The sequence below is a fragment of the Pristiophorus japonicus genome, chromosome 5, assembly GCF_044704955.1.
Source record: "Pristiophorus japonicus isolate sPriJap1 chromosome 5, sPriJap1.hap1, whole genome shotgun sequence".
NCBI classification, from domain to species: domain Eukaryota; kingdom Metazoa; phylum Chordata; class Chondrichthyes; family Pristiophoridae; genus Pristiophorus; species Pristiophorus japonicus.
In genome coordinates, this window is record NC_091981.1 from 246,415,358 (window position 1) to 246,439,005 (window position 23,648).

General features: G+C 43.7%; 1 protein-coding gene across 2 annotated transcripts; it reads right to left on the reverse strand.

Moving 5' to 3' along the window:
* Window positions 1–396: 396 nt before the first annotated feature.
* Window positions 397–20,774, reverse strand: map3k8 (mitogen-activated protein kinase kinase kinase 8). Of its 2 annotated transcripts, XM_070881497.1 has the most exons (8): window positions 20,508–20,774; window positions 19,389–19,754; window positions 18,449–18,616; window positions 15,599–15,860; window positions 15,378–15,484; window positions 10,196–10,348; window positions 8,144–8,390; window positions 397–2,104 (listed from the first exon to the last, which is right to left on the reverse strand). In XM_070881497.1, exons 1-8 carry the CDS (start codon window positions 20,508–20,510, stop codon window positions 1,977–1,979), a joined length of 1,434 nt encoding a protein of 477 aa, XP_070737598.1. In that variant the 5' UTR covers window positions 20,511–20,774; the 3' UTR covers window positions 397–1,976. The 2 variants fall into 2 exon arrangements, with proteins under 2 accessions (XP_070737598.1, XP_070737597.1); XM_070881496.1 differs by lacking the exon at window positions 20,508–20,774 and having other exon boundaries at window positions 19,389–19,920.
* Window positions 20,775–23,648: the final 2,874 nt, after the last annotated feature.

Genomic DNA, 23,648 nt, shown 5'->3' on the forward strand with positions numbered 1-23,648 from the left:
CTTGATCTTGGGTCTCTGGTATTACCATCTTTGATGGGAGATAGGCAAGAGCACTCTGGAGTGACCCTCCCTCTGATCTGCGCTCCCTCTTTAGGCCAGGCATATTTGCCTCCCTCCATATGTTACCGACACTGGACAATTTGCTATCTGGGTAAATCTGTGGCCTACGATTGCACAGCACGGCACATTGGAGCACTCTAGCATGCTGTGCACCCCATTGGCATTCCATCAGTACATCCTCAGAGCTCATTCCTGAACTCGATTGTGACTGGCTGTTGTATCATCAGTAATTGGTATAAAATATAAAGCACAAACATACACTGGATTGGAATTATATAAGTATTAGTAGCTTCACAACAGCAACTTTTAAAAAAAACTTTCAATATCAAATGAAAATCTAGTCAGTAGTCTCAGACACTTTATTAGACTGTACGACAGCAATACAAAGATCGAGAGCGAGAAAACCCATACACAACCTGAAGCAAAATATACACTATGGGTGCCTGCAAGATTCAAACCTATAGTTTCAGTAAGACACAGTAAACCAAGCCAGGCCCAGGCAAACTAGTTTGACGGAAAAATCTGATGAATATTTATAAAAGACATGCAGTTTCAGCTTGACATTTCTTGAATTCATTTTCAGGATGTTGGCATTGCTAGTGAGGCCAGCATATATTGCCCATCCCTCGTTTTCCCGAGAAGAGGGTGGGCCTTTTTAAGCAGTTTGATACAACTGAGTGGCTTGCTAGGTCACTTCAGAGGGCAGTTGAGAGGCAACCACTTTGGTGTGGGACTGGAGTCACATATGAGCCAGACACGGTAAGGACGGCAAGTTTCCATCCCTAAAGGGCACTGGTGAACCAGTTGGGTTTTTACGACAACCTGACAGCATCCTGGCCACTTTTACTGACACCAACTTTTTTTTTTCCAGGTTTCTTTTTAACTGAATTTGAACTCTCGAGTTTCCTGGATTATTAACCCAGGCCACTAGATAAATAGTCGAGTAACGTAACTACTACACTACTGTAGTATGGAGCCACCCTGATTTGAATAGTGCAGGCACCGCCACAATAGTTAACGTTAGCTTGGTTCAGTTGCGGATTTTCTCAGAGCTTTTCTATGCAGTAAATAAAATGTACTAATCAGTAAAAACATTATTAAAGTAGACTAACAATAACATATTAGGAGTTATGATACATACATATGCTACCTTAGTAACAGGGAGAACTATCTTGCCTTTTCATTTTTTTTCCTTTTAGCAGCTGAAGTAACATGACAATGACACACAACATGATGCTAATGCATGGTGTGCTTCCATTATTGCTTAACGAACCCTTTGCAGAACAAAGCAGAGGCTGACCCATCCCACAGGGTGTACAGAACTATCAGCTCACAATGTTTACAGAGCTACAGGGTTACTGTGAACCCCCCGCACACTTTGTGTGCAATTTAATTGTCTGCATGGCATTTATTACATACATGCTCTTGTTTCCATAGGAACACATGTATTTCGACAAGTCTAACTCTCATCATTTTGAGTAATTTTCCATTCGAGAAATACATTAATCAGCGATGATCACTGAAAGCAAAGAGAGGGAGCGAGAACATTAATCCGTCGTCCAAACCATTAGGGGCAACAGAGGAAAAGAAGTGACAGTGCTTTTGCTGTAGAAAATCGAGCATCATTCACATTCCTTATACCGCACTCCTCCATCACTGCACCTTTCACACGAAGAAAAAAATACAGCACTGGGGATGTTAACTGAATAAAATACATTAGTAGTGAAGTATTCTTCTAAAAAAGAAACACTTTTTTCTTAATGCTACAATTACAATGATGGAACGTTAAGTGACCCGCTCTGACTGGATCCTCTGATTCTACAGCACCACAGAAGGTAGCTGACTCCACTTGTTCTTGACAATACTTTGTAAGACCAGCAGGCCTAGGGGTACCTTGGTGCTTTAAAATAATAATATCAGCCATATTCTGATCCAGGCGGACCCCTGATTATGTTGAAGTATCCAGCCAAGGCACCCAGGTCAATATAAAGAGAGCGGTTCCTTTTTCCTCCAGTTGATTCTTCGGTGCTGCATACAGAAGTATCTGGAATTAAAATAAAATTAAGTTAGGAAAATCAAGTTCTCTCCGCTATAAACTTCCTAAAACAAAAACGGTGTTACTTGTAGAACTGAAAGGGTAGCGAGAGAGAAACTATTTCCTCTGGTTAGGGAGACTAGGGTCATGGTCTGAAAATTAGAACCAGGCCTTTCTACACACAAAGAGTTGTAGAAGTTTGGAACTCTCTTCCGCGAACCACAATTGATGCTAGATCAATTGTTAATTTTAAATCTGAGATTGACTGATTTTTTTTAAAACCAAAGGTATTAAGGGATATGAGGCGAAGGTGGGGATATGAAGTTTGGTCAGCCATAATCTCACTGAATGGCGAAACAGGCTCGAGGGGCGAAATGGCCTGTTCCTATCTATCTAGGCTAAAAGGATACAATAAATATGTTGGCCCAAATTTTGTGGACAGAGGCGAAGTGACGGCACTCACCAATGACCTTGAAAAAACCTGCCCACAAAGATCTAGCAAATTCTGTGGCATTGATTTCACGTTTCCCAACGTTAATTGAATTCTGGGGCTGTCTAGGGGATCTCCAGCATCTAACAACAGTGATGGCATCAAGCAGGCTAAGCAGCCATTCACATTGAAGAATTCTCACAGACAGCAAACCAGGAAGTAAAAAGCACTGATTATCCTTCATTTTGTAATCATTTTGCAGAGGTCAAAATAAAGACTGGAACATACACATGGGATTATGGTAGATGAAATATCAAACAAACTTTAAACAAATATGGAATTTTTATCATAATGTGAACATTTGACATTCCACAAATATAAAATTAGTTTTTCAGGGCCAGAGAGGATGTTCAACAGTAATTATGAGTTATTAGGCTGTTTAAAAACTTAGTTTCACCTTACTGAATAAAGCTTAACTTTTTCAGGGTTTTTAAACAGCGATATTGTCGCGTAAAAGGGGAACTTCATGTCAATTCACTGATTCTTTGCTGATTGCCGTCTGTGGGGTCTTCAACAGCGTACACTGTGGAGGAGCAGGAAATCACTAACACAAACTTCTGGATTTTCCCGTTTAACTGCACATGCCCGAACGCCAGAAGTTGCCTTTATTTTTACAGAGTAATGACAGCAAACGCTGGCAGTTTCACCATCATTACAACCATAAAACCTGGGCCATTACTTCATCACCTATGTCTCAACTTTCAAAATTTCTGCTCGAGAGCTTTTGCAATCTCTCTGGCCAGTAACACACTGTTGTGGTTTATTACATTTACAGTTAATGACAGGAGGGAGGAGCAAGAACTCATCAGTGCCAGGTTCTTCTTCCAGCCACTGACAGCAGGTATGAGCTGAACCAAGTAGCCCTGAAATGCCAGGACCCATACTCTGTGGGGAGAAGTGTCGCGGAGTGGGTCTCCTGACAGTATTCAGGCAAAGATCAGGACCGTCATTTCCATAATAGACGCAGGCTGCCCGCTCCTGTACTGGAGCAAGAGAGGTCCCGCCCCAACAGCAGTAAGGAAAACTGAGGGTGCTCTGCCAATCCCAGAGGATAAGCCCTTATCAGGCCAACCAGGTGACAGCACTAGTTTTTCCTCTTCACTCCATCGGGACAAAAGAGCAGGTTTGTAAAGTTAATCAATCCACTCTGGGTTTGATTAGCTTTATCAGACCCAAAACAGAACTCATGGCCATTTCAACTGGCAGGAGTTATCTGGGGCCCAATGTGGGCTATATACAGCAGACACCTCAAAGCGCTGGTCACCACCACTCAAAGTGGAGGAAGAGCATCCGGGAGGGCGCTGAGCACCTCGAGTCCCATCACCGAGAGCAAGCAGAAACCAAGCATAGACAGCGGAAGGAACGTACGTCGACCTCAGCTCCCCACCTACCCTTTCCTTCAACCACCGTCTGCCCCACCTGTGACAGAAACTGTAGATCCTGCGTTGGACTCTTCAGTCACCTGAGAACTCACTTTTAGAGTGGAAGCAAGTCATCCTCGACTCCGAGGGACTGCCTATGATAATGATGCATGGGCAGAATTTCTGGGGTAGCCTGGGAAATTCCCAAGAACTCCCACCCCCACCAAAGCAGTCGCAGTATATAGTGGGAGTGGGCCCCTTACTCCCCTCATCGCCACCCCCCCCCCCCCAAGCAATCGCAGTATATAGTGGGAGTGGGCCCCTTACTCCCCTCATCGCCACCCCCCCCCCCCCCCCCCAAAGCAATCGCAGTATATAGTGGGAGTGGGCCCCTTACTCCCCTCATCGACCCCCCCCCCCCCCAAGCAATCGCAGTATATAGTGGGAGTGGGCCCCTTACTCCCCTCACCGCCCCCCCCCCCCAAAGCAATCGCAGTATATAGTGGGAGTGGGCCCCTTACTCCCCTCACCCTCACCGCCCCCCCCCCCAAAACAATCGCAGTATATAGTGGGAGTGGGCCCCTTACTCCCCTAACCCCCCCCCCGACTGGAATTTGGATTGCTTTTTACGCAGGGTGGAAACACAACAGATCCACGCTGATTGTGTCATCCCCACCACGAGCAATCTGCTCACTCCATGCCTTTCCTGGCCCCGGGATCTTGGGTCACTATTTAGCCCAACACCCACAACACTGTCAGATTGTTGACATTCACTATGACTCGGAGTGCTGTGCAAGCAGCTGGTGCAGGACAGGTTTGGTAACATTACATTTCAGCTCTGCCCTCAAGGATTATGACGAGATTATATTTACCATTGTAACAGTGGATGGGATTGTTTTTCTAATCTCCTATCTATGTAGATGATGTGCAATAGAAGCTTCCATCTGCTACATTTAAATTCCGTACTTTTTTTTTTCCCTTTCCCTATATTACTAAATCTTATTTTTTTCTCAAAAGGGCTCATTTATTTGATAGTATTATTAAAGGGATATCAGCACATCTTTGTTTTTGTAAGCAATGGAATGTCAACTCACAAAAAACGCATCACACGACCACTTGCATACAATGTAACATAACGTGCTACTCTAAAACAACTCTCTAACTCTCCCCTTATGCTTAAATACAGTTTACTTCTTAATTTCTGGCAGATGCTTTAATTACACTAGTATGATCCAAGGAGGAAGATTCCTTCTGTGTGCTATGTATAGTGAGATTGTAAACATTGGCCTAGAAATTGGCCTCCTTAGCGCCTCCTGTTATCCCAGAGGTGTTAACGGGGCGTGTTAACCACCTACCGACTTGGGCGCGGCGAGATGAATGACTCCCGCTAACTTCGGCGGGAGGTTTGTGGCGGCGGTAGGAAGTTGCGCCCCAATCTCCTTCACCTGGAGATCATGATGTCATCACCGTGCACATCGCCCCATCAGCGCCCTGTACCTAAACTTCGGTTCTGCCCCCTGCAGCATTGCCAGGCGAAAACACTGACCGTTTCAGGAGGCATTGAGCGGGAGGCCGGACGCTTCGGGGGCGAAAGTTAAAGGGGAGGTGGCCGAGGGGAGTGTAAACATTTCTACAATGGTGCTTTTTCAATCCTCTTCAGCCGTGATCGATCAGCCCAGCACTCTGCGGCAGTGCATCTGGCTGTTAAGGGAATCAAGGATTATGGGGAGCGGACAGGAAAGTGGAGTTGAGGCCAAGATCAAATCAGCCATGATCTTACTGAATGGCGGAGCAGGCTCAAGGGGCCAAAAGACCTACTCCTGCTCCTATTTCTTATGTTCTCATGTTTTCTATTCTATACCTCTTGCAATAAAATCCAATATTGCATTTGATTTTTCTCAAGTACCTCAAAGCTACCTTTTCTCTCTCCAAATTGCCAATTGAATTTGTTTGCCATTATCTCAGATAGAATGGGGTGCAAAGGTGGAAAGTAAAATTAAGTACCTCTCCAAACAAATGCCTCCAATAAATCAACATGGAGTCATACTGTCAACAGCCATGTGCCATTGTCACTCTCAGGCCATTGTGTGCTCTGAACAATAACCATGTGGAAGCAGAGAATCTGAAAGTGGGGTTGTGACTGATAGTGAATTCACTCTGGGCCATACAGTTTAGAAACGGCTTACATTTGATCAGTGATTTCAGCAAAGGAGGGGAGAAATTTGGAGAAAAAGATAACCGATGGAGTGGAGTTATGAAGAATAAAATATCCCAGGTTACATCTAGAAGGTGAGGATAGGCCTAGCTTGCAAACTGCTGTTGGCCAGATCCTAGACTGGAATGTGAGGATTTAGCCATTCAGGTCCCAAGAGATCATCAGTACAAGGGAAAATTCCTTTTGTGCTATTTTGAACAAACCGGTTAATGCACTCAGATGATATCCCTCTGTTTGCAATTTAAACAAGGTCATTGACCTTTTTATTTTAACCCAAACATGTTATTTATTATAGATCATAAACAGTGGAAACTTTATCCCGAAGGATTGAAGCTCCCCTTTGCCATTGTAATATTCTTCTTCTCTATATATTTTCTATTTCTATTGATGCATCTAATACTCCAGCTCAGTATTATAAATCATAATTGTATCCGAATTGAAATTGAGACACTCTAAATTGTGTGTTTGGCTTCAGGAATTTTTTTCATTTGGAACTCTCCCGTTTTTCCCACACCTCAAATTGGCTCCCCTCCTTTCCTGAAGGCACTAACTCACGCTGGGCACAGTTACTCAGATGCTATCCATCCTCTGTGCCTCACAGATGTAACCATTCTTGATGAGAACACGTAATCCAGGCTGACACTCCAGTGCATTACTGAGGGAGCGCTGCACTGTCGGAAGTGTCGTCTTTCAGATGGCACGTTAAACCGAGGCCCCATTTGCTCTCTCGGGTGGATGTAAAAGATCCCATGACATTATTCAAAAAACAGTAGGGGAGATCGGCCCGGTGTCCTGGCCAATGTTTATCTCTCAACCATCATCAGTAAAAACAGATTATCTGGTCATTATGTCATTGCCATTTGTGGGAAATCAGCGCAAAATTGCTTGTCGCCTTTCCTAATTAGAGCAGCGACTACACTTCGCAATGTCCACATCGTTCGCATGTCAGACATGAGACTCCCAAAGCATGCGCTCTACTCTGAACTCCTTCATGGCAAACGAGCCAAAGGTGGACAGAGGAAACGTTACAAGGACACCGTCAAAGCCTCCCTGATAAAATGCAACATCTCCACTGACACCTGGGAGTCCCTGGCCAAAGACCGCCCCGAGTGGAGGAAGTGCATCCGGGAGGGCGCTGAGCACCTCGAGTCTCATCGCCGAGAGTATGCAGAAATCAGGCGCGTGCAGCGGAAAGATCATGTGGCAAACCAGTCCCACCCTCCCTTACCCTCAACGACTGTCTCTCCCGCCTGTGGCAGGGACTGTGATTCTCGTATTAGACTGTTCAGTCACCTAAGGACTCATTCTAAGAGTGGAAGCAAGTATTTTTTGATTCCGAGGGACTGCCTATGATGACACTTCAAAAAATACTTATTTGGCTGTAAAGCGCTTTGGGAGCTCTTGAGGTCTCGAAAGGCGCTATGTAAATGTATGTGTGTCCATTTGTTTGTTCTTGTGAACCCAGACACTGATTACTGGCAAGCTAGTCAATTGTGGTGGTGTGGGGAGGGGGGGGGGGGGGGGGCGGAGGGTAAATCATAGGTAAACCGCACTCTGTCCTCAGTCAATGTAACTCAGATGCACTTTCTAGCAGGATCAGAAATGAAACCTCTAGATCACTTTCCAACCTCCCCAACTCAAGGACTTATTGTAGCAACTAGATCCAGCAGACCACAGATCCAGCAGCTTTCCCTTTTGCTGGCGGAGTATCATTAAAGACATTGGGGGAAATTTTAACCTCTCCCGTCTGTCAGCAAACTGACGGGATCGGGTGCAACGCTGGCTTCACACACCGCCCGATTTTATTCTCCATTGTTGTCAATGGAGAGTACTATTGGGCGGGGTGTAAAACATCGCTCCACCCAATCACATGGATTTCCCGCCTGGTTAGTTGGGTTAAAATGACACCCGTTATTTGTTTCAAAATCATTTTCCCCTCCCCTCACCGCCCCCCCCAGCTAGAAAAAAGCGAAAGGACGTACCACAAATTTGTTCCGGTAACTCCAGCTCTTTTCTCCGAAAGATCCGATTTATTTCGAAGAGGGCTGAGTCAAGGCTCTGGCAGCGGGGCTGATCTTCAGGTGGGGGGCTCATTGCTGCATGCTTCAACAGCTCTCCTGCACACGACCTTTGCTTTGGATTTCTCTCCAATGTGGCTTCAATAAACTGCCTCATGGCAGGGCTGCAGTCCTCCGCAATGTCTTCTAATGGTGGAGCCTGCTTGTGGATCTTCAGAAAAAGTAACAGAATTTACAAAAATAACCGATAGAATTTACAAACTGGAAGCATTTATTCCTTTGAATTATTTCTGCCACTTTCATTTTTTTTTCTTTCTCTCAGGGTCCTCCAGAGTTAGGTAGCAATGTCTAGCCAAGACAGCAGTCAAGCAGCTAATAGGCCTCTTCCAATGTTTCTCTTCGACCAACTGTTAGGAGAGATGCCTTGTCTGATTTCCTATTCTGCCCGAGTTTCTGTTCTACACTTTGGGTAACTGCTTAGTGATGTGGCCTGGCTGCCAGCTGCCAGGAATCAAATTACAGAACTTCACACTGCAGCACGAGGCAGCCTGATTTGTCCCAAGTTTCTCCTCTCTTTTCCAGACTGATATGCTGGGCTTTGGATCCAGGAACACCAGCTGGCCTCTGGCACCCTTACCAAAGTGGCCATGCATTATTGGTTAGCCAAGACAGTGAATGCTGGCATGAAATTTGAATGTGGGTGGTATCACAGCTGAGCTTCACCTCACGACCACTCAAGCACTCGTTCCAACAGGGGTCACTCAATAGTGATGAGCTATGGGAAGTCTGAATGATTTTTCTTCTTTCTTAGCACTAAAACCAAATGCAATACCTTTACCTGGAGATTAGCTAACCCAGTCAAACCTGAGGCCATACTGGTCTACAAGGCTGGATGATGCATTTGCTAAATGGGGAAGAGCTTGTTGAGAAAAATAAAACTCCAGATTGGTAGATACAAACTAAACACGCTACAGAAAGTTCTGTCTTCTTATCACAAGTGTATGTAGCCTTTTAATAATGTGATCATTGTTAATTACTGCCAGTCACCCTCTTTGGCACTGAAAATTAACTATTAAAAAGTTTGGAGTCTCATTTCATCAAGTGTTAATTGTTGTTGGAGATTTTTGAATGTCAATTTTTTTTTTAAAAATCTACTTTTCCTTTCTATATCTTTTTTCTCTCAACCCAATCTTTCTTTCTTTCTCTTTATTTCTCTTTCTGTACTTGACTTAACACTAAATTCACCTTCCTTTTCAATCCTTCCACTACTTTTTTCTCAATCTGATTAGTTAAGCAGATACACAGTTGCTTGTCCTGTTCACTCAGGTCCCAGATACCAGATTTCCCTTTCTGCGCCATTATCAGCTCACACTTTTTACAACTTAGTGGGCAAAAATGTTTTAAGCTGAAGGGTGCGAGGGCAAGTCTAACTAACGGCACACGCTGTTAGAAACCCTGCTACAGCAAAATCTGGTCCAATAGTAGTTAGTTTTACAATGATTAATTCCTGTCTTGAATAACCCACGCTTCTACAAGTAATGAGAAAACTAACTTCCTAGGTAATACAAAAGATCAGAAGACAAATATCATTTTTCAATAAAATTGTTTTACTTAATTTTAAAAAGAAAATGCTTTACTTAAATTTTCTTGTGACCTTAAAACTGGGGAACTTGCAATTCTCAGTCTTCCCTTCATTCCATTATCTACCGATTAGATGACAATATCTAGTCACCACTTCTTGATTCATTTCATCTGCTGTGTTACTTTTCAACCTTAGTGGTGTCCTGCATTATGTGTCTTAACCCCTCGCCCAATTTCTCTATTTAAAATAGGGACCCATTGCTTTACAACAATTGCAGGGACCTACTCCAACAATGCAAGTCAAACAATTTCCTTAATGTACATTTGTCCCACATAGGGCTCTCTTACTGAACATTGCATTTGTTTGATTAGACAGTTATTTAACTTTGATGTGATCTCTACTTTTAATTTAGATTTGTTGTTATGGAAACTTACAATGTACAGATATGATGGGTAAGCTGACCTAGGATACCTCTTCACCCAGGGTGGATTCCCAGTCTGCATGTGGATGATGGTAGAACCAAGACTGTAGATGTCTGCCTTTGTTGAATGACCTCTGCAGGTAATAACTTCTGGACTCATATAGAACTAAAACAAAATATAAATCTATAGTTAATTCATGGCTTACAATCCTTCTCACAAAATGTTTTCATTTGGCAATAACAAAACCTCTAAGTATATTAAATACTTAAGTACTTAAATTTGAAATCTTTGCCACTCAAACTTATAGCTTGGTTATCATCTTTCATTTAATGAAAAACTGAGATTTAAAGCCATATTAATCTTTTTTGAAAGTAACATAACACAAGGCTCCAGCAGAATATTTATATTTTGCCTACTGAATATACGGTATCAAACGATGACAACCTACACTACATGCTGTTGCCTTCCACCGATATAACACACAAGTACATCAGGAATGATTAGTGAGCACATTCACTGCAGAAATTGCAGTCAAAATATTTCTAATGTACTGCAAACATTTTGTTACCAATGTTCTGTGAACTAATAAACAGAAACAGAGTATGGTAGGGTAATGGTCATATTACTGGACCGGTAATCCAGAGACCTGGACAAATAATCCACAGAACAAAAGTTTATATCCCATCATGTCAGTTTGAGATTTTTAATTCAGTTTTTTTTTTAATCTGGTAAAAAAAGCTGTCGGATTGTCGTAAAAACTCAACTGGTTCACTAATGTCCCTTAGGGAAGGAAACCTGCTGCCCTTACCCAGTCGCACACCAACTTGGCTGACTCTTAACTGCCCTCTGAAGTGGCCTAGCAAGCCACTCAGTTGTCTCAAGCTGAGGGCAATTAGGGATGGCCAATAAATGCCAAGAACACCCACATCCCGAGAATCAATAATAAAAAAGATTGATCATAAAACCAATACCAAGTATAATATTTGCATTTATATAACACCTTATCCTGCATTTTATTCTGATCAGAATGCCCATGTGCTATTGCATTCTCTGCATAAATCTTCAGCCAATCACATCCACTGGTCTTCCAGCCTGACAGATGTAATTTGCTGCAGACAGTAGACACAGATTTGCATTAGTTGTCTGAAGCAGCCTTGTGCAAACGTCCCGTGTCACAGCTGGTTCACATCCAACATCCATAGTGATATACTAACAAGTGAAAGAGAGTTAAATGGCTCTGCATCATTTATAGCAGATAAGCTAGAATAAACCAATTATAAATTTACAAGAAATAGGGCTCTCCAAAAAGACTGAACAGAACTTTATATGAACCCAGTGTGACCTTCAAAAGCATGTGAACAATATCTTAGTTATCACCTCTACTACAAATCTTCGTGGAAGAAATGTTCATTCACGGAACACAAGTTACTTATTAAGACCATATACAATCCAGGTAGATTATAAAACCTGTTTTTCTGAACCAATGTTTATCCCATTTAAAGGGGAACCATCTTCATGAAACACTGTTTTCCAAACGTTATTCTCTATCTGCAGCTCACAGTGAAATGGTACTTAAGAGTAGGTCATTATTTTGACACTTGAGTGCAACAACACCGTGACAAAATGGCACCAAACAAACAAAAGGCCTGTCAAAACACTTAATCATGGAGACCGTGTTCCTTTAAACTTTTACAGCAACTTACATGAATAAACAAAATTTTGTTTGGGCAGTTCCTTCCCGGTATCTTTTTACTTGGTAATGCATTCCTTACTGGGAAGAAATGTCATCAGCTTATTTACCAAGGGGAATCCACCTGCCTAAGAAATGATTTCAATGCCTCTTATGTTTGGAAATAAGCTTGATGAGTGGAGCCAGCTTTGTTTTCAATATTTATTGTAAAACTTCATGAGATTTTGGTGCAGCTGTAAATTGCTTGTTACAGATGCAGCGTCGAGAATTCGGCGTTCCAGAATCCGGAATCCAGGATTCGTACCTGACAGCCCTGCCTCACCGCCGCTGCCCTTACCTCGGGGCCTCCCACCAGCCCGCCCGACAACCTCATTGGCGGGGCCTGCCCGATGACATCCTCGGCGGGGCTGGCCCGACGGCGACCTCATCGGTGGGGCCGGACAGACCAAACAGCTCCTCAGTGGGAATCCCCCCCCTCCCCCTTTCTGATGTTCCAAAATCCGGAAATACCCAAACCTGGGCTCGGGTGTTTCCGGATTCGTGATGTCAGAAACAAATTGAAAGTCGGAAAAGCCCGTAATCCAGAACGGCCTCAGTCCCGAGGGTTACGGATTTTAGGCGCTGCACCTGTATTAACATTAGTTAAACTCATTCCAACCCATGGAGATCATCTTCTATCGACATTTTTACTTTGAATATTTTTCCCAAGTTCCTCCCTTACCTTCCCAAAGGCGTTGAGTAATGCTGGAGCGCAGTTCTTTGGGATGTTGACAGTCTTGACACATCCTCATGTAATGTCCACAGTTACCTGCAGCAGTTACTGGATAGCGATCAGAAGCAGGAACCCTGGCAGGACTATTAAAGCTAATTTCATCATCCCAACTGCTTCCTGGCCCAAGATCAGCTAATTCAACAGACCCAGGAGAGCGCCTGGGACTTTCCTGGCCTGTGTGGCTCAGTTCCAGAATGGGTGGAGCTTTTAATAACTGAGCCATCAGGAATTGTATTAATTTGGGTGGTTTGACTCCCCTCCTCTTGGAGACTCCCTACAGCAGGCACACTCGTTTGCTGGCCCCATCCTTCTCGACCAGCCTGCAGCCTTTGACATGGTTGACCACTTCATCCTTCCCCAACACCTCTCCACCATCGTCCAGCTGGGTGGGACTGCACTTGCCTGGTTCCAATCTTATCTATCTAATCGTAGCTGCAGTGGCTTCTCTTCCTGCTCCCGCATTGTTACCTGTGGTGTCCCCAGAGGATCTACCCTTGGCCCCCTCCTATTTCTCATCTACATGTTGCCCCTTGACGACATCATCCGAAAACACAGCGGCAGTTTCCACATGTACACCGATGACACCCAGCTCTACCTCACCACCACTTCTCTCGGCCCCGCGTCAGTCTCTAAATTGTGAGACTGCTTGGCTGACATCCAATTCTGGAGGAGCTGAAATTTTCGCCAATTAAATATTGGGAAGACCAAAGCCAGTGTTTTCGGTTCCCACCACAAACTCCGTTCCCTTGCAACTGACTCCAACCCTCTCCCAAACATCTGTCGGAGGCTGAACCAGACGGTTCACAACCTTGGTGTCATATCTGACCCTGAAATTAGCTTCCGACCACATATTTGTGGCACAACTAAGACCACCTATTTCCACCTCTGTAACATCACCCATCTTTGCTCTTGCCTCAGCTCATCCGCTGCTAAAACCCTCATTCATGCTTTTCTTATCTCGAGAATAGACTATTCCAATACACTCCTGGCTGGCTTCCTACATTCTACCCTATGTAAATTTGAGGTCATCCAAAACTCTGCTGCCTGTGTCCTAACTGGCACCAAGTCCTGCTCATTCGTCCCCCCTGTGCTCACTTACCTATATTGTCTCCCGGTTAAGCAATGCCTCGATTTCAAAATTCACAGCCTGGTTTTTAAATCACTCCATGGCCTCACCCTTCGCTATTTCTGTAATCTCCTTCAGCCCCATAACCACCACCCCCCCACGATATCTGCGCTCCTCTAACTCTGCTCTCTTGAGCATCCCTGATTATAATCGTTCAACAATTGTTGGCCGTGCCTTCTGTTGCTTGGGGCCCCAAGCTCTGGAATTCCCTGCCTAAACCTCTCTATTTCGGTTTCCTCCTTTAAGACGCTCCTTAAAACCTACCTCTTTGACCAAGCTATTAGTCATCTGCCCTAATTTCTCCTTTTGTAGCTCGGTGTCAAACGTTTTGTGTTATAATACTCCTATGAAGTGCCTTGGGACGTTTTACTACGTTAAAGGCGTAATATAAATTCAAGTTTCTATACAGAAAGTTGTTGAGGCCAATTCACTAAATATATTCAAAAAGGAGTTCGATGAAGTCCTTACTACTAGGGGGATCAAGGGGGTATGGTGAGAAAGCAGGAATGGGGTACTGAAGTTGCATGTTCAGCCATGAACTCATTGAATGGCGGTGCAGGCTCGAAGGGCCGAATGGCCTACTCCTGCACCTATGTTTCTAAGTTGTTGTTGTTTTCCCCAGCTGAGAGGATTTGCATGCTTTTATGCATCTCCCAACGGCAGAGTAATTGCTGCAAGGAAATCTCAAGGCTTCAATCTCCCCATACTCCCAAAAAGAAGTACTGGGTCTCTACACTGGCACACCTTAAATTATGAACTCATGATGCAGCAACTCAAAGGTCACAAACCTATGTCCGATATAATGCACCATCGTGCTACCTCAAATGGGATTCAATTTATTTGGCTTTCTAGAAGTCTGTACACTTGCTCTAGATTTGCCTTGCAATACACATCTAAAGAAACATGCACAAACATGCTAAAAATTATGCGAAAAGATCTTTTGGTGCACAAGTATTTGCAGATAAGGGGGCACTTTTGTTCTAAATAGCTCAGATGCATTGTGCTACTATTCATTACACCATTGTCTTCAGTGCTGTGCTCCTATATTATATCCGCTCTGAAAACCTCATGTGTCAATCAGCAAGCCATGTCCATCACAAAATGTGAAATGGATGTGTCCCCAAACATGGAACAGATTGTTCACCAAAGATGAAGCAGTCACCAAAGATGGAGTGAATTTGTGACAAAATATCCAAGGGATATGTGCAACTAATACAGAAACCACAATTTCAGAGGCACATGCACTCCAAACCATTAAACCAGCGGCATACCAAATTTGTTTATTTTTTTAAATCAGAAACTTCTTGGAGGAAGTTCTGAGTACATGCAAAATGACAGATCTCAATACTCCACAGTAAAGATGTTGCATGAGAAACACCACTGCCACTTCCTAGTCGCAGTCTGCATGGAACCAGAGAAACTTGCTACCTGGGGAAACTCATTTGGATATTTTGCCAAAAGTAATTGTGAATGATTTGAGAAGTTCCAGAAATACACGTGGAACACTGTATAACTAAAACCATCCAATTTGAAAGAGTTAATAGATGTAAAAAAAAATTGAGGCCTTATACAACTGAAGTGTTATCAATACAATCACCATTCTCACCTCTGTTCCTCGAATATCTCTGGGAATGTAGATTTCTTCAGTCATCTGGACAGTGAGTCCAAAATCTACTAGCACTGCCTTGGTTGACATGAGAACTATGTTGCTGGCTGTGAGGAATTGACCAAACATGAGACAACATCATTTCAACATTCCCTTTGCTGGATAGACTTCAACAGATTTGCTGTTATGCGCAAATCTTAGAAAGGAAAAAAAAAACTTACGCTTAATGTCATGATGTATGACTTTTTTGGAATGCAGGAAGTCAAGTGCTTTGAGGACATGTTTGGTTAACCATATGATTTCAAATTCCTTCATGGGCCCACAGCTTTCCAGTTTTTCCAAGATAGAGCCTCCCTCTCCGGCCTCCATGAAGAGGTGTATGGTCTCATTCCACAGCAAGGCGCCATATAACTCTGCAATGTTCTCATGGCGGAACCGTGCCTGGATTTGTATGTCAGCAGGCTTAAAGTATTCCACTGGAATCTTAGATTTAAAACAAAATGCATTGTCTGACTCATAAAATAAGATTTGCATATATATATTATAATGATATAGAAAATTAAGAGTACATTTATTTCACCAATGTTCTTGCCACCTTTCCCGAAGGCAGTGACTCATTATGGAATATTGTGTCTCCCCTAAATGGCCATGTGAGGATATATATACTGCGAGCATCAGCAGGCTATTTTACCACGTGGGGTGCCTGATACAGTCCTCACCCACTTGGCATCTACAAAGCTGCACACTTTCCAGCAATGCAATCAGATACAAAGCAGAAATGGGAACCCTGGCTAGCCTTTCCCATCCTTAGCCCAGGAATACCGAGGCCAATTGTACCAGCCCCTGTCGCTGCATCAGCTGACTCAACACAAACCCGTGGCGGAATCCGGTTCCTTTGTACACTGAACAGCTCAGTAATGTAGCATGTACTTACCCACTCTGGGGAACTCCAAAAATTATTCAGAGAAATTAAGGGTATGCTAAAAACACTGATAGGATTTAAAAAAATATAGGCTGACAAATACATTGGGCCAAAAATTGTGATCGGAGACTTTCTGTGGGCAGATGCCACCAATCAAATTTTTTTAATGAATTTTTTTTTTTTAAACGAAAGTATCTGGTGGTGCTGGAGGAACAAACACTTCCGGTCCGAGGCCTAGATGCGCAGCCCAGTGCAGAGGCCACTCATCCCATGAACGTAAGTGCAACCTGAGATCACGTGGGTCTGGACCACCAATCACAATGTAATATTCTCATTGATAATAATGGTGAGTTCCGTTTGTACGATCTCCCATTACTATCAATGAGAATACCCCCAAAAACACAACATAATAAATAAAAAAAAACACCTCACATATTTAAAATTAATTGAAATTGAATATGTTACAGGAAAAAAATTATTTTTTTAAAAATGTTTTTAAAATGTTTTAATAGGGTTAAAAATAAACTTACGGTACTTTAATGGACAGGGTTTTTAAAATATAAAAATTAGTGACAACATTTCATTTTTCTATCTATTAAAACTCTTACGCTGGTAAAAGCAGGCCTTATGCAAGAGCTTTAAGGGCATTCGCTGGGCTAGAATTGGGCAAATGGCCCAAATCGCCGCCCGTGGAGGCCCTTTACTTTCGTATGCGTGGATCTGTCAAAAGACATTTTGACAGTTCATAAGTTCCGGATTTCAGCGCATGTGCCTAAACTTGAGAGGCCTGTTCGGGCGCGTGCGCACATCATACGCACCCAGAGAGGCCACAATTTCAGGGCCATTCCTCTTATTTTGTTTTTCTTTTTTGGTAATTCATCATTTGTCCTTTCAGCTTTCTCTTGGCCACACAATGGCTAACCATCTGTCACACTTGTACAGTGTCATCCCTTGTCCAACTCCCTGGAGGCAAGTGAAAGAGGACTGAAGTGATTTCCTCTCCTCCCTCCCTATTTCATCTCCCTTCACATAAGAAACCGATTAACCTTCGCTGGGCGACACATCTGGCATCGCCACATGGGGATTTGTGGCATGATGGTTCATCCTGCTGCTCTGTGCTCCAAAACACTGCACTACAACACAGTTTTGTAAAAGGACTCATGTGCCATTGTACCACTGTTGTTAATTGTAATGTGCAGATGTTTGGAGAATTAATTCAAGACATTTGCAAATGCATGTTCTTTTTAATTACTAACTGACCTGATAGTGGTAATGATATTCTGGTGTTTTAATTTGGTTTATTCATACCTTTATATTTATAAAATATTCCTTGTTGGAAACAGAAATCATGCAGTAAAATAAGTGAAACCATTGCTGAGTCATAGCTTGATTGTGGTTTGTGACGTATTCCACAAACCAATCAGTTTGCTCAGCAACACTCAGGACACTCAGTTTTTAAATCACAGTTTCAGGGATACACTAGCGTTCCTTCACTAGAATCGAACAGGTAACCGGAATACAGGGAGACTTTCCTGGGTTTGTACCCAGGTATATTGGATTGCCTGGTGCAACAAATATCAGAAAGTTGAGTGGGACAGAGGACATTTTTTAATTTTAAATTTTTTTTTTTAAAAAAGGAATCTTTAAAGAAATCTGCCCAATTTTCCATCCATTTAAATTACCTACTTCTATTAAAATTCATCCAAATTTTAAAGATTATGAAAGGAAATAACAAAGCTGATCCAAGCAAATTGTTTACTGTTGGATTCAAATACCAGGAGGCTCAAGTTAAAATTAGGAAGTTAGGAGTAAAAAGGGAAGTCACATGGAACTATTTCTGCACAAAAAGTTGTGATGCAAGTTATGAGAAGTGGCTACTAAAGTGAACAATATAAATGGGTTTAAAGAGATAACTAGATGTGTTTCTAGAGAGAGGAGATTGAGGGATATGATGATAATGTGAGTTGATGACTGAGATCAATCAAAATTGGATGGGCTTGTTGGGTCAATAGACTTTTCCTATTACTAAAACTTCTTGTGGTCTTATGTAGTTTTGCAAATGTTCAATAAGAAAAAGTTATGTGCTTTGAAAGTTGAAAATGTTTTTCAGTAGTCAAAGGATTAAAAAAAAAACTTTAACATGACTTACCAATTTGCATGCCATTCGCTTTTTTGTTTCTCTGTCCTGTGCAAGGTGACACTTTCCAAAGGTACCTCGAGGAATGTAGCCTGGACCAATATTCCTATGGGCAAATTTCCATGGAAACAAGAAGACCTCTGAATCGACCTGATAATGTCCATTTTTAATTGCTATATCCTTTTGTAAAAGAAACAGAGACAACAATCAAAGACCACAATACGAAAATTAATTCAGCCTCTCCTCCCCCATCAATTTGAGGAACACAGACCTATTGCATAAATGGAAAAAAAGCACCCTTACAAATGAATAGCACTTCCCGTGAGTTTAGAAATAGGTTAAAAATACTTTGAGCTGCAAAACATTTTCCATTGGTACTGAAATCAGTGCAGTGCTACACTGTCAGAGATGCGTCTTTCTGATGAGACGGTAAAACGAGGCCCCATCTGTCCTCTCAGGTGGACGTTAAAGATCCCACGGCACTATTCATATAACAGCAGGGGATTTCTCCCTGCTGTCCTGGCCAATACTTATCCCTTAACCAAAATCATTAAAAAAGAGTACCTGGCCATTTACCTCATTGCTGATTGTGGGATCTTGCTGTGCACACACTAGCTGGCTGACGTGTTTCCTACATTACAACAGTGACTATACTTCAAAAGTATTTCATTGACTGTACAGCGCCTTGAGGCATCCTGAGGTAGTGAAAGGCGCTAAATAAATACAAGTTTTTTTGTTCTATAGAAAGATTTGCATTTATATAGCACCTTTAACAAATACTCAGTATATTCAAAAATTCTAGATTTACTTGAGTGGAATTTCCATCTTTATCAGTCTAAATAGGTTATGCAGCATAAAACTATTTATATATAAGCCGCGCAGCATGAACTACCGTATTATGAATAATCTCTTACATGCACTCATAACGTTGGTGAATTTCGAAATTCCTCACCTTATTTAATATTACACCTGCCTCGCGGTTTCTGAAGTGTTTGAGGTGGCCGCGGGAAGTATTTGACACCTGATTTGCAAAGTTGAGTAAATCCTCCACTGTCCCGTATCTGACAGAGGAGAGGAAGGGCAGCCGGTGACCGTCCCGAGCACCGTCCACTCGAACTCCTTCCTCGTTTTCATCCGAGTCCTGCGCCAGCGAAGGCAGATTATCCCGGTACAGAGCGGTGTCCTCCGAGGGGTACAACGCCTCCAGGACCTCCATCACGTCGCTCACTTGTTCCAGCAGCAATTCTAACCTAGCGTTATCGAGACTTTCGGTGAGCATGTACTCCATCGCCTCCTTCTTTCGATCACAGCGTCTGTCCTGACAAAAGAGAGGCAAGCAGAGCGCATCAGCACACCCGACGGCGGATCGCGGCCCCGGGCGCACCGCAGCTAGCGCTCGTTGCAGCCATTCTGGCCTGACTGGCAAGCTACAATGTGCATGTGACACACGCCAGTGATTCCCAGGCTCAGCGGGCGGGCTCTCGGCTTTCAGTGCGTGGAGCCACTGAGACCTGAGTGTGTGGGCAGCAAGCGTAAGGAGGCGGTCCTCAACCGAGGCAGGGATTACCCCAGATTTGATAGGGCAGCGTGAAAATAACATTGTCAGTACTCAAATGAAAGTGCTGCATTCAGTTATTATTAATAATATCTCCATCATTTGAAATCACATCTTATTTAAACACAGTTTAAAATAATCAGAATTAATTCCAATCATAAAACTTCAATAGTTATTTTTGATGGTTAATTTTAAAATAATCAAAATTAATTCCAACCATAATAAAACTTAATTATTCAACACAGAAGGTTATGTGGACAGGGTGAGATGAAGCAGAGTGGGAGGAGGCTCGTGTGGAGCACGAACACAGAGCTGGTGCTGTAAATTTTCTTACTTCTATGTAACATCTGCAACTAGTTGTTAAGCCTCGAGGAACTACTATTGACCCAGACATATAAAGCGAGCATGGGTTCAATTATTCATGTTACTACAGAGAGCTATTTCGGCAAACTGTTAAACCTGGAAAGAGTTCAGATGTTGAAGAGGAAATTATAAAAATGCGAATTGCAAACTGACCATCAAATGAGCATCCCGGCGGCTCAGTCGCCAACACAAGAATTTCGAGTAAATAACATAACAAAAACAGGAAATGTGCCTCCAGTTCCGGAGTAATAATAAACAGGTTTACGACTGTTGTCGAAAACAAACCGAACCATAAGCAGGTGAAAACAGATGCTCCGAATACGTTGACCACACGGAACAGAAAATGAAAATAAAAATAAGCGCTATTGACGAGCGGCGCCAGTAAGCAATGAATGGGGAATTCCTGCTCTGCCAACTCCCACGTCTCGCCCACTACCGCCTTTTACTGTGAGAGCAGAGTTTATCATTCTGGTCCTGACAGTATTGCAGCGTCTCCGGTGTTAACCCTTCAGCTGCTAGTTCATGTTGGCAACTAATATGTCCTTACTATACAGTATAAATGCACACGAGGCCAATACTTCAGAGAGTAGTGACCAGTAACCTTTATTAGCCAGCACTGAAGTGAGGAAGGTGGGTGGAGCTTTCCCTTTTATACCTGAAAGTCCAGGTTAGGAGTGTCTCCCACAAGTTCACCACCTAGTGGTCAATGTTCTCACAGTGTACAACTTAGGTCAGTTTATACATTGGTTACAACTTAGGTCAGTTTATACATTGGTTACAATGACAGTTAAATACAGGACATCACCTCCCCCCCAAAGTCTTATTGGGATCACAGGTTAAGTCTCTCTGGTGGTTTACGTTCCCTTGTAGAGCACCTGAGTTGGGGCTCCGGTTGTTGGGCGCTGGCCTGAGTGTCTGCTGTTTGCAGTGCCTCAGGTCTGTCCGGACTGCCCATAGTGACTGGGCTCTCTTCCGCTTGGTTCTGGTGTTCGGTTACCTGTGGAGGAGTGAACTTTACATCATGTTCTTCCTCTGATTCTTCTATGGGGTTGCTGAACCTCCTTTTTGTTTGAACCACGTGTTTGCGGCAGATTTGTCCATTGGGAAGTTTAACTACCAGAATCCTATTCCCCTCTTTGGCAATCACAGTGCTTGCGAGCCATTTAGGCTCTGCAACGTAGTTGAGGACAAAGACATTGTCATTGACATCAATACATCACGCCCTCGCATTCCCGTCATGGTAGTCACATTGTGACTGGCACCTGCTCTCAACAATTTATTTCATGGTGGGTGTATAAGGGATAACCTGGTTTTGAGCATCCTTTTCATTAGCAGCTCTGCGGGTGGGACCCCTGTGAGCGAGTGTGGTCAGGATCTGTTGGCCAACAGGAGGCGTGATAAGCGGCTTTGTAGGGAACCCCCTTGGATTCTGAGCATCCCCTGTTTGATTATCTGCACTGCTCGTTCCGCCTGACCGTTCTGACATGGTTGATACCATTTCCTGCCATGAAGTCCTGGAATTCAATGCTTGTAAAGCACGGGCCATTGTCGCTGACCAAGACGTCCGGTAGACCATGTGCGGCGAACATTGCCCATAGACTTTCTACTGTGGCAGAGGATGTGCTTGAATTGAGAATGTCACACTCGATCCATTTGGAGTAGGCGTCTACTACAACCAAAAACATTTTTCCCATGAAAGGACCTGCTTAGTCCACATGCATGCGTGACCATGGCTTGGCGGGCCACGACCAAGGGCTAAGGGGGACCTCCCTGGGCGCATTGTCCAGCTGGGCACACATGTTGCACCTGCGAACACAAAGTTCCAGGTCTGCATCTATCCCTGGCCACCAAACGTGTGACCTGGCAATTGCCTTCATCATGACAATGCCCAGGTGCTCATTGTGGAGTTCTCTGATGAACATCTCTCTGCCCATCTGGGGCATGACAACTCGGTTTCCCCATAGTAGGCAATCGGCCTGAATCGAGAGTTCATCCTTGCGCCTGTGAAATGGTTTGAATTCCTCAGGGCATGCCCCGTACGTGGCTGCCCAGTCCCCATTCAGGACACATTTCTTGACTAAAGACAGTAGCGGGTCTCTATTTGTCCAGACTTTAATCTGACGGGCTGTCACGGGTGAGCCTTCGCTTTCGAAAGCTTCAACAGCCATGACCATCTCAGCAGCCTGCTCTGTTGCCCCCTTGATGGTGGCTAATGGGAGCCTGCTGAGTGCATCGGCGCAGTTTTCAGTGCCCGGTCTGTGCCGAATTGTATAGTCATAGGCGGCTAACGTGAGTGCCCACCTCTGTATGCGGGCCAATGCATTTGCATTTATGGCCTTGTTATCGGCCAAAAGGGATGTTACGGATTTGTGATCTGTCTCCAGCTCAAATTTCCTTCCAAACAGGTACTGTGCATTTTTTTTACTGCATATACACATGCAAGCGCTTATTTTTCTACCATCCCGTAGCCCCGTTCTGCCTGGGACAGACTTCTGGAGGCATAAGTTACCGGCTGTAACTGACCTTTGGCATTAACATGCTGCAACGCACACCCGACCCCATAGGACGACGCGTCGCACGTTAAAACGAGTTTCTTACATGGGTCATATAGCGTTAACAGATTGTTGGAGCACAACAAATTTTGTGCTCTATCAAAAGCCCTTTCTTGGCTGTCCCCCCAGACCCATTCGCAACCTTTGCATAGGAGCGCGTGTAGCGGCTCTAACAGCGTGCTCAATTTGGGAAGAAAGTTACCAAAATAGTTCAGGAGCTCCAGGAACTAATGCAGCTCCGTCGTGTTATGGGGTCTGGGTGCTCTCTGGATCGCTTCTGTTTTGGACGCAGTAGGCCTGTTCCCGTCTACTGCTACCCTCATCCCCAGGAATTCTACCTCTGGAGCTAGGAAGACGCACTTCACCTTTTTCAGTCGCAAACCTACCCGGTCCAGTCTGCGTAGCACTTCCTCCAGGTTGCGGAGGTGTTCTTCAGTATCACAACCAGTGAGGAGGATGTCGTGTTGAAAAACCACTGTCCTTGGAATCGACTTGAGGAGGATTTCCATATTTCGTTGAAAGATCGCGGTGGCCGAGCGAATCCCAAACGGACATCTGTTGTACTCAAACAACCCCTTGTGTGTCGTGATGGTGGTCAGCTTCTTCGACTCACTCGCCAGCTCCTGGGCCATGTAAGCTGAGGTCAGGTCCAATTTTGAAAAAAATTTGCCACCAGATAGCGTCGCAAAGAGGTCCTCCGCTATCGGTAGCGGGTACTGATCTTGGAGTGACACCCGATTGA

Coding starts and splice junctions, on each gene's coding strand:
- map3k8 (XM_070881497.1), bottom strand. Junction 18,617..19,388: donor CAGGTGTAATATTAAATAAG/GTGAGGAATTTC, acceptor CTTTTACAAAAG/GATATAGCAATTAAAAATGG. Junction 15,485..15,598: donor CATACATCATGACATTAAGC/GTAAGTTTTTTT, acceptor AATTCCTCACAG/CCAGCAACATAGTTCTCATG.